We start from the raw sequence: 14,951 nt of genomic DNA, 5'->3' as shown, positions 1-14,951 counted from the left end.
GATATCATTCTTACACGTGGGGTTATGCCGAAAGGATGTCGCCACTTGCTTTATGTTTAGTCTGAACTTTTAAATTACCTAACATAAAGGCCAGTCTTGGGACACTTTATTATGTAAAAATCACATAGAATGACACGATTTATAAATGTAAACTTCTGTCATTCCAGATAGGCTATCTAGAATTCATGCCATTCGTTGTTACTGAAATAAAAAAACTAAATAGAAAACATCACAGATATTCGATCGGATTTAATGGTTATAAATGGTTTTAAAGAACACTAAAGGGCCTCTGAGGGTCTATACTGGTAATGTTTTTGGGTGGATTATCGGTATATAATATAATCATCTGATTAATCAGTTGAAATCCTTCAGTAATGTTTCCAGCGTAAATAAAGTAACAGACAGAATCGGTGCGCTGCTCTTGTCACAGACAGCCATGTGATTCCCGGGGTGTGACTCAAACTCGCGTGGGCCGTGACACGAGTGAATCTGGTGTGCGTGGATGCTGGCCAAAAGGCAACATTTTTCGGCGCCGTGAACGTCTCCAGGAGCGCATCGGAGAGGTAAGAGGAACAGCTGCGTGACTTTTAACCCAATTTCGTGAAAACGCGATGCTCGTGACGCGTGTGCGCGCTCACGCCTCGGGATACGAAGTGTTACAGTTGCACAACGTGTTCATGTCGAAGAGGAAGATCGTGCCAAATTGCTCTCGGGGTTCATTTGGCTTGTGGGCAAAAAAGGCAACAAAGAGACGAGAGAGGGGATCTAAATGAAAACAAGGCGAAAAAACAACGGTGTGTATTTAGTCATACTGGAATAAAGTTATAAGCAATAAGGTAGGCAATGTTGCCATGTGGTTTAGTGCGTATGGTTGCAAGAAACAGCGCTACTGTGTCTTTGCTTGCGTGTGTCCGATATGATAAAAAGCGCGATCTGTTTTGAAAGTTAATGGACGTGCACTGCATACTACGGCCTTATTCTGCGACATGTCTTATATTCAGATGCATGCTTTTAAAGCAGCAAACATGCCCAAAAACAATCATATCGCTTTCTAAATGCTATATGGGGAAATGATTAAGCATAGAGGAAACACCGAGACTGTGAAATACAGCTCGATACTCAGTGACATGTTGAAGCCTTACGGTAACACCCACATTGAAACCAACTTCGATCATTCATGCAAATATAACTTAAAGATTTTAATTAACATCTGTATACAATCATGTCTCTGTTTTCATGTGTACGAGACGATTGTATCACTGGATCGTGTGTATGGTGGTATTGTTGCGCGCTTGTTTTTCTGCAAAGAGAATTTGCGGAGTTGTGACTCCGCCCACAGGTGATGTTTATTTGTATCCATTCACGTGTTTTTGGCCACAAAGTATAACTTTTGCCCTCGATTCTAACTCGTATGTCGTCACCACTCGGATTATATAGTGACGTGCAGTGAGTATAGGCAAAGTAATGAGGCAGTAGATAAAAAAACACGAATGCATAGATGAAATGAATGTTTATGATATTCAAAACGTTATGCTTATCAAGCATATCTTATTAAAATACTTAATGCCTTAATTGTTTAACATTCTGAAATATTATACATTATACTTACCTTTTTTTGATGCACATTTTTCCTCAATATAATTTTTACAAATATAAACACTGTGGGCCGGTTTCCTGAACAAGGATTAGTCCTTAGTTAAATTAGGATATTTAAGTTATATTTAAAAACATACTTTACAAAAAACATCACTGGTGTGCATCTTGAGATATGCCAGTGTAAATTATTTTCGTTAAAGACACCTCTAACATTTCAGTTAGTCTGGGACTAGCCTTAAGCCCTGTCCGGGCTGAAACTGCCCCAGTGTGTAGGTTTAGAAATTAAACTGAGTTAAAGAAAAGCACACATAGTAATTATACGAGATTTAGAAAAAGTGCAATAGTTTTAGTATAGCACCTTGCTGGCACATCTTTGCATTTCTCCTCCATTGTCATATTTTAAAATGTAAGCAACGTAAAAAAAATTATCAGAATTTTTCAAACGTGTCCGAGGTCACAATTTCTCTTTATGTCAAGAGCTTGATGACATTCGGTGGATTTATCCATGTTAAGCTTTTATGGCCCTTTATAAATCCATAAACTGTATGACTCACATTATTCTCTGCGGTGAAGGGGATTGACGTCAAACAAACACAGTCAAACATGCTTTTTTTAAGTGACATGATGGCATGATGCATAGCTTCAATGATGTGGGCTGGTTTCACCATATCAGATTCAGATGTGATCAAAATCACTCTTGTGTGTGTTTCCTTGCAGTCTATGGGGATGTGAAAGGGGATGTTGTGGCGTTTTTTAGATCTAAAGTGTTTCTATCTGCCGTATTTGCATCCGTCCATCCACTGCACAAGTATAATACACGACACGACCCATCTCCTTTCAAAGCGCTGTATTTAATACACATTGGTATGACTAATGCTCTGAAATGTGACAACTTTCTAAGAATGCAAAAGGCATTCTAGGAAACAAATGCGGGTTATATCTAACACCATCTCTGTTTATCAGTCAGTATTTGCACTTTGAACGCACAGTGTATATATAGTGTGATCCGGACGATAACTCTTCCTTTTTTTTGTGAATGAAAGGAAGTTGGTACAGAAACACCCTCTCCTTCCCTTCCTTAACATTTTATTTCCTGCAGAGCGGTTTTTCTTCACCTTTACAAGCAGGAACTGACTTTTCGTTTATTGTACCAAAGACTTAACCATCTTTATGTCTGTTAATGACAGGTGTGTTTCTTGTCGCTGTTATCTTGACTTGAGCAATTTCAGTCTAATCCGTGGTTACAGTATGAATACAGTATTTATGGTTGAAACGGTATTCACATTTTTCTCTGATACGAGCAGGCTCTCTATTATTTAGTTGACTAGTTTATAGTGTTTTTTATTGTTATCCCCACTTTTCATAGTGCACAGATTTGCTACATAATGCTTATTTATAACTCCTCAAACACGCATAGAAGAGTTTGTTTTCTTTAGCTTTGTAATGTTCTACTATAAAAAGATTATAAGTGAATCATGTGCACATAAACATCCTTATACACTTGCGGACACGCTCCTTCTTTTTTCTTATTAGACTTTATTGTACCTCGTAGGCATGGAATGTTGTAGTAACAGAGATTCACAAAGTATGTTGTGTTTTTATGTGTGTAAATGTGTGTCAGTAGGTTTGTAAATATAAACAGGTTAGAACATGTCATGTTGAACAGTTGCCCTGAAGACTACACACACACACCGATACTCGCAATGCGTTTCGTGGAAGGCTCTTCGGAAGTACGATACGACACGCTTCAGTGCACAAATATTTTGACTCTCTATCTGCGTTTTGTGTCTTAAAGTGATAGTTCACTCAAAAGTAAAACTTCTGTCATCATTTATTCACCCTCTTGTCATTTGAAACCTATGACTTTCTTTCTTCCACATAACTCAAAAAAGATATTTTGAAGAATGTTGTTAACATTCTAACTAATCTACTGCTCTGTAACCTATAAACTGCATTAACTCATCTTCTGGACTGCAACCTATTAACTGCATTAACTCGTATACTCCACCGTAACTTTAATAACTGCCTTAACTCATCCACTGCACTGTAACTTCAACAACTGCATTAACTCACCTATTGCACTGCAACTTTAATAGCCAATGTCAATAATTTATGCATAGCTAAGTCACTTGCACTATTTTAGTCTAAATTATTATCTGTTCATATCCACCTGTACATTAATGTTCATAGTATATAGCCATCTGTATATATTGTTCATAGTATATACCTACTGTCATATTTTCATAGAACATACCTACTGCAAAATATTTTTATAGTCCATGCCCACTGTATTATATTCTCTCATATTGTATTCTGTATTTATTCTAACTGTATATCCTGCACTTGCTAACTGCACTTCTGGTTAGACCTAAACTACATTTCGTTACACTGTACTTGTATATGTGTAATGACAATAAAGTTGAATCTAATCTAATCTAACAGTCCCTCATTCACTTTTATTGGTTTTGTGTCTATACAATAAAAGTGAATGGGGGCCAGTGCTTTTCTTTAACCTTTTTCAAAATATCTTATGTTGTGTTCTCTGGAAGAAAGAAAGTCATAACGGTTGGAAACGACAAGAGGGTGAGTAAGCGATGAGAGAACATTCATTTTTGGGTGAACTATCGCTTGAAGTATATAGTTCCTGAGAAGTATTTGTAAGAATTTCACTAGTATTTTGAGCGTGCCGTGGATCGAGAAATAGGTTTCGTAAGAGGACGACCTGAGCCAAGAATGTGTGTAAATGCAAGTTTATGGATTGTCATCGAAAAATCATTTCCGGCTGCTTGTCTTTAAGAGATTGGAGTTTTTGAATTGCAAGTCAAAGGTAGCTTTAAAGAACGTACTCCTCATGCCTGCACTACTAGTTTACAGTCCTGATGTGATCCAAGCCCTGACAGCCGGGATCTGTCTGTGTTGACAGATGACATCAGGTTTGGTTTTGGGGAAGGTTTTGAATGAAGCGATTATGTGTCTTTGATTGACTGAATGATATTTGTGTTTGTCTACAGGTGTGGAATGTCATTATGGAACAGAACGGCTTTCAAGATCAGAATAAAAATTACACTGTGCCGGTACAGAACGACCAGGTTTGATCTCACACACACACACACACACACGTGCTGACATGCAGCTGTTGGCGCACGCTGTTGTTACACCTGTCAGTCTTGTATGAATCATTTACAGTAATCCCGACATACACTATACACTAATATGTGGACTAACATAATGCTGACCGCAGTAGTAACGACTTGACTTGCTGTCTGTCTCTCTCTCAGAGAAACATGTTGGGATATGGATACAGTTCCATGCTTTCCAACTTCCGTGTGGAGAAAAAGATCGGTCGTGGTCAGTTCAGCGAGGTTTATAAAGCCACATGTCTGCTAGATAATCAGCGGGTGGCCCTGAAGAAAGTCCAGGTGATTCTGAACATTTCACACTTATCATCACTTCATGACTTATTTCGAATAGAATGTTACCATAATAAGATGTTTTGTGAGCATGGCATTTTTAAATGATAGCATGAATGTTTTATATTATCATACATATGTTAAGGGTCACTAAGTCATTATTTGACATAAACCATGGTAAAGACCTGTTTTATTATCTTTAGCGTCTTTAAAGTACCTTTTAAATAAATTAATATTAAAAATAAATATCAATGTAAGCAAAATTAAATTGATGTCTTCAGAAATCATTTAAAACATTAACACGTAGAAATGAAAATATGTTTAAACTCATACAAAATTAATTCAAGTAACCCCAAACTTTAAGAGGAAGTTTTAAAAGTATCGCCACGATATCTTTTAAGATGGCGAAAGATTGTGTTTTGTAACATTGTGTAATTCATTGTGTCCGATCAGATCTTTGAAATGATGGATGCTAAATCCCGTCAAGACTGCATCAAGGAGATTGACTTGCTAAAGGTTAGTAACATGCTTTTAGACTCATCCGTGTGTTTAGAGAGAGTTTTGTGATTATTTTTCACGTTGTGTTTCTACAGCAATTAAATCATCCGAAAGTCATAAAGTATCTGGATTCATTTATTGAAGACAACAAGTTGAATATCGTTCTGGAGTTAGCGGATGCTGGAGACCTCTCTCAGATGATAAAGGTGATTGTCAGTGTGTGGACTGTTATAAAAGCGTGGTATGTCAGCACCTGAGAAAACAGTGTGGGAGGTTTTAATGACAAACCGGTGATGTTTAGTAGAAGGACTGTGGCATTAATGTGACATAAACCAGTCAACATGTCATTAAAATCTCTCTATCCTTCATTTTTGCCTCTCATGCCCAACCCTGTGTGTTTGCCAAGGGTTTACTTTGTCATTTGCAATGTATTGCTATGATGCAAACCTTAATTATGACTTATTTAATACAAATTTTAACGTCTGTGTTTATGTGTGTAGTATTTTAAGAAGAAGCAAAGATTGATTCCAGAGAGAACGATATGGAAGTATTTTGTGCAGCTCTGCAGCGCACTTGAACACATGCACTCACGCAGAGTCATGCATAGAGGTATACACACACACATACACGTTCACAAGGCATTGTTTTGTTTCTATATACAGCTATTTAAAATGTATGTAGACTGACTTTAAACCAAAGCTAAATAAAAAAAGAAATCCTCACAAAGTAGGCAATTCAAATCTTATTCCTAAAAAATGTGTTTGGCTAAGCTCACTTCTGGGGACATCATTTGTCCCAAATGTTAGTTAGACTCAAACATGCTTCACCTTTAATTTTTGAGGTCTGATGTGTAGAAATTTTGCAGCAATAAGTGTCTAAATAATTATTGGATTTCTCTCTGAATGTTGGTGTATCAGATATAAAACCAGCCAATGTCTTCATCACGGCTACTGGAGAAGTTAAACTGGGAGATCTTGGACTGGGTCGATTCTTTAGCTCCAAAACCACCGCGGCACACTCTCTAGGTAATGCTCAAACGTACACACACACACTTATGTTCAAGTAAAAGATGCAGTAACTAGTCTTAGTTTTAGACGTAGTACACTGGATATCGCTCTCAAAGGTCAACATTTCATGTTTTAATTGTACATTATTTAACATACACATTCAACATACAGACTTTCTCTATGCAACCAGCCAAACATCCCATAACATGTTTGTATGTCTCAATCTCACAGTTGGCACTCCATATTATATGTCTCCCGAAAGGATTCATGAGAACGGTTACAATTTCAAATCAGACATCTGGTCATTGGGCTGTCTGTTGTATGAGGTAAACATATCCACAAGCTCATGCTAATGTGTACAAACATGCATATCAATTACATTTTGTTTACGCTCCAATATGGAGCCAACTTGCTGTGTAAGGCTGTGTTTTCAAATGATATAATCACAGTCATTTTAAATACTTTAAAGTTGTGAAGTTAAAGTTGTATGCCGATGGTTTAACGTGAAACATGTCTGTTGGTTGATTTTCTGTTTTTTTAATTATATTTAAATTAAAAAAACTAATAAATCTAACTAATTAAAAAAAACCGAATTAAACTAACTTTAAGTATTATTACATCACATACATAACCATACATAGTACGACATGCAGTGAAATGATTTTTACATCCACTACATTACAAAACAATTTATAAACGTTATGACATTATGATGTAGAAGAATTTACAATGTACAGGAACAGTTCACCCAAAAATGAAAATGTTGTTTTTATTTATTCACCAAACAGAAGGTATTCAAAATCTGTATGTATTTTTGTTCTGATGAACACGAAATAATATATTTATTAAAATGTAGAAAAACAAACAGTTCTGGGGCACTTTTGACTCATTTTTTCATTTTGTCTGCTATGGTAGTCAATGGTGGCCAAGAACTGTTTGTTTACAATCATTCTTTCAAATATATTTCCTTGCGTTCATCAGAACAAAGAAATGTATTCAGGAACAACTCGAGGGTGAGTAAATGATGACAGAACTTTTTTTTCAGGTGAACTGTCCTTCAAGCCAAAAATCACTATATTGGTTTAATTCTATATGTTGTTATTCTCTCAGATGGCAGCTTTACACAGCCCCTTTTACAGCGATAAGATGAACCTGCTGGCGTTGTGTCAGAAGATCGAGCAGTGTGATTATCCACCTCTCCCGTCAGAACACTACTCCCAGAAGGTACAAATACCCACACACCCTGTCTGTCATTACCTAAACAGATTTGTGACTGAACTACACGCTTCCTTATGCGTTTCAGCTCCGAGATCTGGTCAGTATGTGTATCAGTCCCGACCCTGATCAGCGACCCGACATCGTCTTCGTCCTGCAGTTCGCCAAACAGATGCACATGTGGACGGCCAGCACCTGAAACAGATGCTCGTATAACCAATGAGGGGAACCTTTGTGCAAACCTGTGACGTCTCCTGTCTGTCAACTTAACTGATAGATAGCTACATTATGTAGGCTAAAAGCTGAACATTGCTGTAGATTTGTATTGGACGGAGCGCAGATATAATTTGTCGTGCCTTTGAATGATTCGTCACAGTGCTGTTTGGAGAAAGTGGAAGGGTGTTACATTGGTCAGGTCAGATGACCGCGGACCTCATGATGATGTCACAACAAGGTTCTATTTATGCATACTTCATGTTAGGCTTATATATTCATAACATTTAAAAAAAAGAGCAGTATTTCTCTGTTTCTAATACACACGCACACAGTTCTTTCACAGTAAAGACAGATATTATGTTGGACGCGAGTTTGGCATTCTTGCTCTTGGGTCAAATGTCTAAAAGTATTCATACGTGATTTAATGTGAAAATATTTATACTCCTCTCACCAAAAAGATTTTTGTAATTCTGGAACATTGTTATGTCCTCGAATGTAAATGTTGTGTAGTTAACAATAAAATTTACTATTAACATTTTCCAACTGTGTTACTCGGTTTTTGTTAAAGAACATACCACCCAGATCATAGAGATGGTAGGAAGTAGTAAGGTTTTTCTATAATGCCCCCTCGTGGTAAACAAATGCATTTACTGTCATTTTTACCCTCATGTCACTCAATACATGTAGACTTCTCTTCTGTGGAAAACCAAAGAAGATATTTTGAGAAATGTCAACGGGAGCATAAGGTATTTATGTAAGCTAATATATTTCTTTTTTTTCCTGTAGATGAAAGTCATGCAGTTTAGGAACGACATGTGATATTCATATTTATCTTGGCACTCTATATCCCAAACATGATTAAAACATTTTAGCCAATTGAATATCTTGCTTTTAATAAAATAAACAACAAACTATGACACAACTTCTTTTATTGGAAATAAGGAAAAATGACTATACCACCACATAAGGAAAATGGTTATGAGGGGGAAAAAAATAAAAAAAAGAGTTGTGACAGTGATCTCAGGAGGTATCCATGGTCTGAATGCTCTCCTCCACAACCTCCAGATTCAGAGGAGTCACAGTCTTCGTCAGAACACCGGTGGTTCCACGCTTGTATCGGTAGCTTCCGGTTCTGTGCGGAGAAGAGATTAAGAAAGTAAATCCAACAGAAAGAGACACCGTTTCACAAGAGAAACGAAAGTTTACAGTGCACACAGATCTACGCAGAGTTAAACAGGAGTGTTGATTCAGATAAACATGTTTTGATTCAGAATACACTGCTGTATGTCCTTGTAAAATTACCGGTTAGTTTAGTAAAACCGAAGTGGGGTGAAAAATGTGTGCTTTTGAAACAACCTGGTTAGTGATACACGCATAGGTTACTTTCACATCTCTGAGTTTTTGTATTGAAACACACACAGGATTACTCACACGATGGGGGTGCCCATCGATTTTATCTTCTCTTAAAAGGGAACATTGAATCAGTTTTGCATTTCGTTTTCAATGACCACAGATGATATTTCATTAATAGCAGCACATGCGGTCACAGAGAGTTACCAACTCATGCACACATTTCCTGAATCTTATTCAAATGTTTCTTTAAATAAATCTGTTACAACAGAAATAACTGCAGATGGTCACTCGTATTCAATTCATTATGCAGACTGTGTCATTGCTTTAATGCTAATCCTCTCTGCATGCCATTCAACAACTGTTGAAGTATTATCCACAGTGCACACTTACCTGACGCCTTTCTTATTAGCCATATCATGTGGTCTCAGGTAATCCACCTTCCCTTTGGTGATCACACACAGATCAATGTTGCTGCCTGAGCCCAGATCATTAAAGATACCGGCTGCGATCGCATCACGCACAAGACTCTTGGCCTCTTCCTCCTGATCAACACAAACAACATCATCATCATCACAACACTCCGTACAGATCAGCTAATCAAAAACATACGAGAATGATTATTCGAGAAGGGTGAGGAAAAGAAAGAAGTTCACCTCCATGTCGGGCTTAAAGCGATCCTCAAAGACTGCCATGGCAGCCAGGGAGCCAGATCCTGATGAGAAAAACATGTTTACATAAATACACCATAAAAGAGAATCTCGCTGGGCAGAAAAAAAATCGGATGAAATAGGTCAACATTCATGAGTGTAAAGTTGAACTGGCCACACCCCACAGGAAGTTGAAATGGAACGACAGGAAGTGTAATGGCTTATGATGAAAATGTCAAACACGTTTTAACAAGAATTTTTTTTATTTCCGTTTAGATAAATTTATAATCTAAGTAATAAATTGCTGGAGTTTTTATATAAATCAATTTATCTTCACATTCCACATCCAATTATACCTCCTGCGTGTGACTTCAATATAAAATCATGAATTGAACTAGAATTTAACAGCCATTCTCAGTTCATGTCTCAATGGCACACAACCCAACAGTTATTCAAAATCCAAATATGGATGTTTAACACCATTTAACACTAGTGACGGAATAGATAGAAACAATATCTCCCCCTTTGGGTGGAATGGAAGAATGACTTGGAGACAGAAGGTACTGCTTTAAAAGAAGAGATTCTTCAAAAGATTACAACTTAACAAAACAAATAAAAATATGAACCCTAAATTCAACTTACCCATAGTGACATAGGGCAGTTTGTCTGTTGAACCGTGAGGATAGATGCTGTATAAGTGCGGGCCAGTGGAGTCAACGCCTCCAAGAACTAACGCTGCACCAATATACCCCTGATACCTACATACACAACACATTCCATCAATATCTCTATGACTTTTCCAGTCATTTGTGATTACCGGATATATTGTTTAAATAGAAAAAAGTTATTTTCAAATATCAATGGAATGGACAAAACATTATCGACAACAGACAAAATGAACAGGAGTGACAGGACAACGGAGAAGCATAAGACTTTCTCAGACAGTTAAATAATCCAATACCTGAAGAGCATCTGCTTGAGCATGCGGTTGGCGGTGGCGACTCGAGGGAGACGGCTGGTGGTCAGAGAGTGGAGCTCCAGGTTTGAGGAGATGATCTGTGTGGTCATCTCCGTGTCTGCCGCGGTACCGGCTCCACAACAACTAAAAATGTCAATTTGCTTTAGGGATTGTGCAAACATGGAATGGAAGGAATTGATCATGTTGTGTTTGTGTACTCACTAGATATTGGGAGAGATGTAGTGAATTTTAGAGCAATTTTTATCAGCCACGACCATTCCTTCAGTCGCTCGTGTGTCCGCACCTAAAACAACACCATCCTGAGAGAGAGACAGAGAGATTCTTTGATGTTAATGATTGAGTCATTGAGATTGAGATTTAAGTAATCTTTCTTATATTTGCTCCATTTCTTACCTTAAAAACAATACCACAGATGGTGGTGCCAGTTTTGCGAGCGGCTGGGGCATTGAATCCAAACTTGGTGCTGTCTGCTTCCAGGAGAGCATTTCTAAAACACATATTGTGCCATTACGTATTTAAAGAGATTTGGATTCTAAAATTTTAAATGCCGGTCATCATAAATTCCTTTTTAATATTAACAGCCTATTCTTCTATTTCAATATTTTATTACTATTGCAGTTTTAGCAATATATATGTATTATAATAACATATGAAGAGTTTGGTTTCGACTTTGACTCAAAAACACGATTTAAGACAATTCTTAAGAGTGTAGTTATCTCATTTAGGAACCAAACTCTTCATATGTGTGTGCATTGATGTACTTAAAAAAAAGGCATTTGTATTTATGTTGTTTTGGCAGTTTATTTAGATTAATAGTATCGTATTATATGGAACTGAAATAGAAATGATCTTATGCTACAGTAGACGGTGTGAATACAAAGCACATTTTCAGCTCATTGGCATTTTTGTACGATCTCCTTTTAAATAAATAAATCAAATAAAATCAACAAGACACGCCTTTTATAACGTTATATTACTTAGCTATAACAATACTAGAGAACTTAATTCCGTTGTCCTGACAACTAGGAGACTTTTAATACATCTTTAGTGTGACATCTTTCTTTTGTTACGTCAATAGTCACATAAACGGAGAATTACGCAAAGGAAATGAATCGTAATCGTAAGTAATGTTATAAAACTTGCTCATTTATCGCCAAACAACTGATTTGTTATAACTTGTAAACTATTAACCAATTACAACAAAAATGTTTTAATTAAAATATAAATAAAATAGATAGAATCACATCCAAATATGAAGTAAGTTAATACAGATTTAAATGTGTGTTAGTCGCTGTCTGAACCGGCTTTCATGGCTCTGAAGTCCACCGCCAATCACAATATTAACAAAAATAAAGGAAAAACAATTTAAACATATTTATGAACGTTATAATGCTGCAATACACATCTCCGCGCGTGTTTCTTGAATTAAAACGTGAAAAGCGCGTCTTTCTGTGAATTCTCCTGAGTCATTCACACGGGCCATGACTCAAACACCCGCTGTACAAGCCCCCTAAACACTCACATCTCTTCGCTATTTCCGCCAAATTAACGCATTCTAAATTAAACACCCGATCGGACAACTTCCCGTTAATAAAATCAAAAAAGCTGCGGCGCTTCTCACCTCTTGCAGTTTTCGAAACTGAAACCGCGGGGCTGATACTGACACACGGAGACGGTCGCCATGATTCTGCGAAACCGCTTCCGGGAAGCGCGAGATGCCGTTTCCTTCTGTGTCACAGTCTATAGATTCCGCGCTCGCGAGCCTATAGAATGAGCGCGCGACTGTAGGAACCTATAGAGTGGGAATCTGTAGACTGTAACACGCGGGTTTTTGTAACGCTCAGACTGTCAGTTATATAACAAAGATGCCCAACTGTATGTCTACCTAAATGTATATACAGCTATGAAATGACAATATAATAAACACTGTAACACTGGTGCTATAGCTCCATTGGTGCGTAAGAAAGACGTACATCTCTGACGTCAATAACGTGTACGTTTAATCAAATGTTAGATGATAATTAATGTTTGTTGGAACAAAGATTTTAGTTTGTCCCCAAAAAGCATTTAAGGGTCAATAAAGTATAACGAGCACCAATAATATCCATAATTGAATTAAATAGAAATATATTTATATATAATTTTGGCTGAAATATGAATCTCTGATGCAGTATGTTTAGATAAATGGTATTTTTTAAAACTTCTACATCAATTGTATGCAATTTTCAGGCAAAAGGTTGTTTTTGTTCATTTAAGAAGGCAAAACTTTAGAACAAAACTATGAAACGTTTATTAGCAAAACTCAAAGTACTGCAAATGCTTTGTTTCTAAAGTCTTTTTATACTAGATTTGTAAAAAATGTTAAGTATGTTAAGGAAATTAATTAAGTTAAAGATGAATCACAGTAGTAACACCTGACATTTGAAAGGCTATTGTTAATTCATAGCCGAAAACGGATTCGTTTTAAATTTCAATCAGTATTTATGCCAAATTGGTAATATTTTCTTTAATAGATATTATTATGTATTTGTATTTTTTAAATAGGCACGTCGAAAATCCTTAAGCCTACGTCATTGACCCATAATTAAAATTAACAGTTAATTTAGCTACATGACAAAATTTCAAACCAAGTGGCATTTATTTACAGACTAAAATACAATTTTGTTAGGTTTCCATTTAAACAATACATATGCACACTGACTAAGAATGGTGTTTTGAGAATTTGGCTACAATTTAAAAAGTGCTTTGGAAAAGTAAAGTTGGCCTACTTCTGAGACAGGGACTATCATTTGTTTGCTTTTTTAATCAGGTTTGCTTTTATTTAATATCTTACGCGATTACATACACTTGTAAATATCATTTCAGTGTAAAAATACGTTCCATGGGCACAATACACGCATAACTTTAAGTGACCGACTGTTCTGTCATTTTCTATTTGGCCAGTAGAAGGCGGTGTGCGCTCAGCTCAATGGAAGCAGGGTCAGGAGGGCTTCAAACTTTCTCTTACAAGTACCTTGTCATGAAACTTTGATCGAATTCATCCAACTCACCTTTTAGTTACAAACCTCCTTCAATACGCTCTTACTCAGGATGCGATCTTGTTTCCTTCTTATATTTACGTCACTGTTTCTGTTGTCATTAGGTGAGACTTCTCCAAATGTTTGCAACAGCACATACTGAGATATCTCCTCTTGAAACAGAGTTGAATGGTCTCACAGTAAAGAGAAACAAGCACAAAAGGCTCCATCACTCTTAACCCTTCTCATGCACTCAAAACTAAACAAAGAACACTCAAATAATCACACAAACTGTTCACCCTGTGTGTGCGCGTGTTTGAGAGAGAGACAGAAAGAATAATGACAGTTTTCTTTTCATTGGTTTCTTTTGCTGGGGGAAACTGCGCAGCACATTCTCCTATTCATTTCAAATTCAATTGAAAGGATACGTTGAATCAAAATCATGTTTCAAATTTTTTGTCGTTTGAAAGAATGCGTGATGCACGCGTGAATGTATGTACTGTATGTGCCTATGCGTATGTGTGTGTAAGATCTGGTCACTAAGGACATACTTTTGCATGGTTGTCATGGAGACTGTGTTCGGTGGGAGTATTAAGAGTTGTCGCTCTCACACACGTACACGTTAACGCATACAGGTGTAAGGTGTACTCTCTCTCACACTCCACATTGCGGACCTCCGGTATAAATTGTGAGTCTGTTCAGGAGTGTGCATGAATTTGTAGGAGTGTGGAAAGTTTATCTGCTCTTTGTCTGAGCACAGTGTTCCTAACACTGCTTTCATTGTCTGAAGACACTACAACAACTATCTGTGTGTGTTTAGGGGTGTGGGACACGGCTACAATTTTGCGAGGTTATCTCACAAATACAGAGAAACATAGTTGTAAGGATGCCTGAAAGAGTTCCCACTATGAGGAAAGGCCCATTGTGTCTACTGTATGTGATGTCCTAACATATATATGGGTTAACGTTTGAGTTGTGTGTGTGTGTGTGTGTGTGTGGGAGAGAGAGAGAGA

At 37.0% G+C, this 14,951-nt stretch overlaps 2 protein-coding genes across 8 annotated transcripts in view; one reads left to right on the top strand and one right to left on the bottom strand.

The window, feature by feature from the left end:
* nek6 (NIMA-related kinase 6) overlaps positions 1-8,499 on the top strand; it is an 8,984-nt gene extending 485 nt beyond the window's left edge. Inside the window, exons 1-10 of one of the 7 annotated variants that reach the window (XM_079486733.1) lie at positions 421-563; positions 4,608-4,685; positions 4,875-5,015; positions 5,460-5,522; positions 5,600-5,710; positions 6,005-6,113; positions 6,422-6,529; positions 6,743-6,837; positions 7,622-7,735; positions 7,815-8,482. In XM_079486733.1, coding sequence (XP_079342859.1) covers positions 4,623-4,685; positions 4,875-5,015; positions 5,460-5,522; positions 5,600-5,710; positions 6,005-6,113; positions 6,422-6,529; positions 6,743-6,837; positions 7,622-7,735; positions 7,815-7,925 — 915 coding nt within the window. In that variant the 5' untranslated portion in view covers positions 421-563; positions 4,608-4,622 and the 3' untranslated portion in view covers positions 7,926-8,482. Of the gene's footprint in view, positions 1-420; positions 837-4,607; positions 4,686-4,874; positions 5,016-5,459; positions 5,523-5,599; positions 5,711-6,004; positions 6,114-6,421; positions 6,530-6,742; positions 6,838-7,621; positions 7,736-7,814 lie in introns of those variants that run through there. The other 6 variants (XM_079486737.1, XM_079486732.1, XM_079486734.1 and 3 more) reach the window with 6 other exon arrangements.
* Positions 8,500-8,671: 172 nt separating this feature from the next.
* Positions 8,672-12,726, bottom strand: psmb7 (proteasome 20S subunit beta 7). Its single transcript, XM_079487262.1, has 8 exons — positions 12,543-12,726; positions 11,315-11,408; positions 11,123-11,220; positions 10,904-11,044; positions 10,585-10,700; positions 9,949-10,007; positions 9,686-9,837; positions 8,672-9,074 (listed from the first exon to the last, which is right to left on the bottom strand). Exons 1-8 carry the CDS (start codon positions 12,602-12,604, stop codon positions 8,963-8,965), a joined length of 834 nt encoding a protein of 277 aa, XP_079343388.1. The 5' UTR covers positions 12,605-12,726; the 3' UTR covers positions 8,672-8,962.
* Positions 12,727-14,951: the final 2,225 nt, after the last annotated feature.

Source organism: Barbatula barbatula, assembly GCF_947034865.1.
Source record: "Barbatula barbatula genome assembly, chromosome: 22".
NCBI lineage: Eukaryota > Metazoa > Chordata > Actinopteri > Cypriniformes > Nemacheilidae > Barbatula > Barbatula barbatula.
This window is presented reverse-complemented; position numbering and strand designations above follow the sequence as displayed.

Bases quoted from the DNA above. Each gene is read 5' to 3' on its own strand.
- psmb7 (XM_079487262.1), bottom strand. From the start codon at position 12,604: ATGGCGACCGTCTCCGTGTGTCAGTATCAGCCCCGCGGTTTCAGTTTC. The intron at 11,045-11,122 runs GTGAGTACACAA...TGACATTTTTAG, and splicing joins TACATCTCTCCCAATATCTA to TTGTTGTGGAGCCGGTACCG. The intron at 10,701-10,903 runs GTATTGGATTAT...TTGTGTATGTAG, and splicing joins CTCAAGCAGATGCTCTTCAG to GTATCAGGGGTATATTGGTG.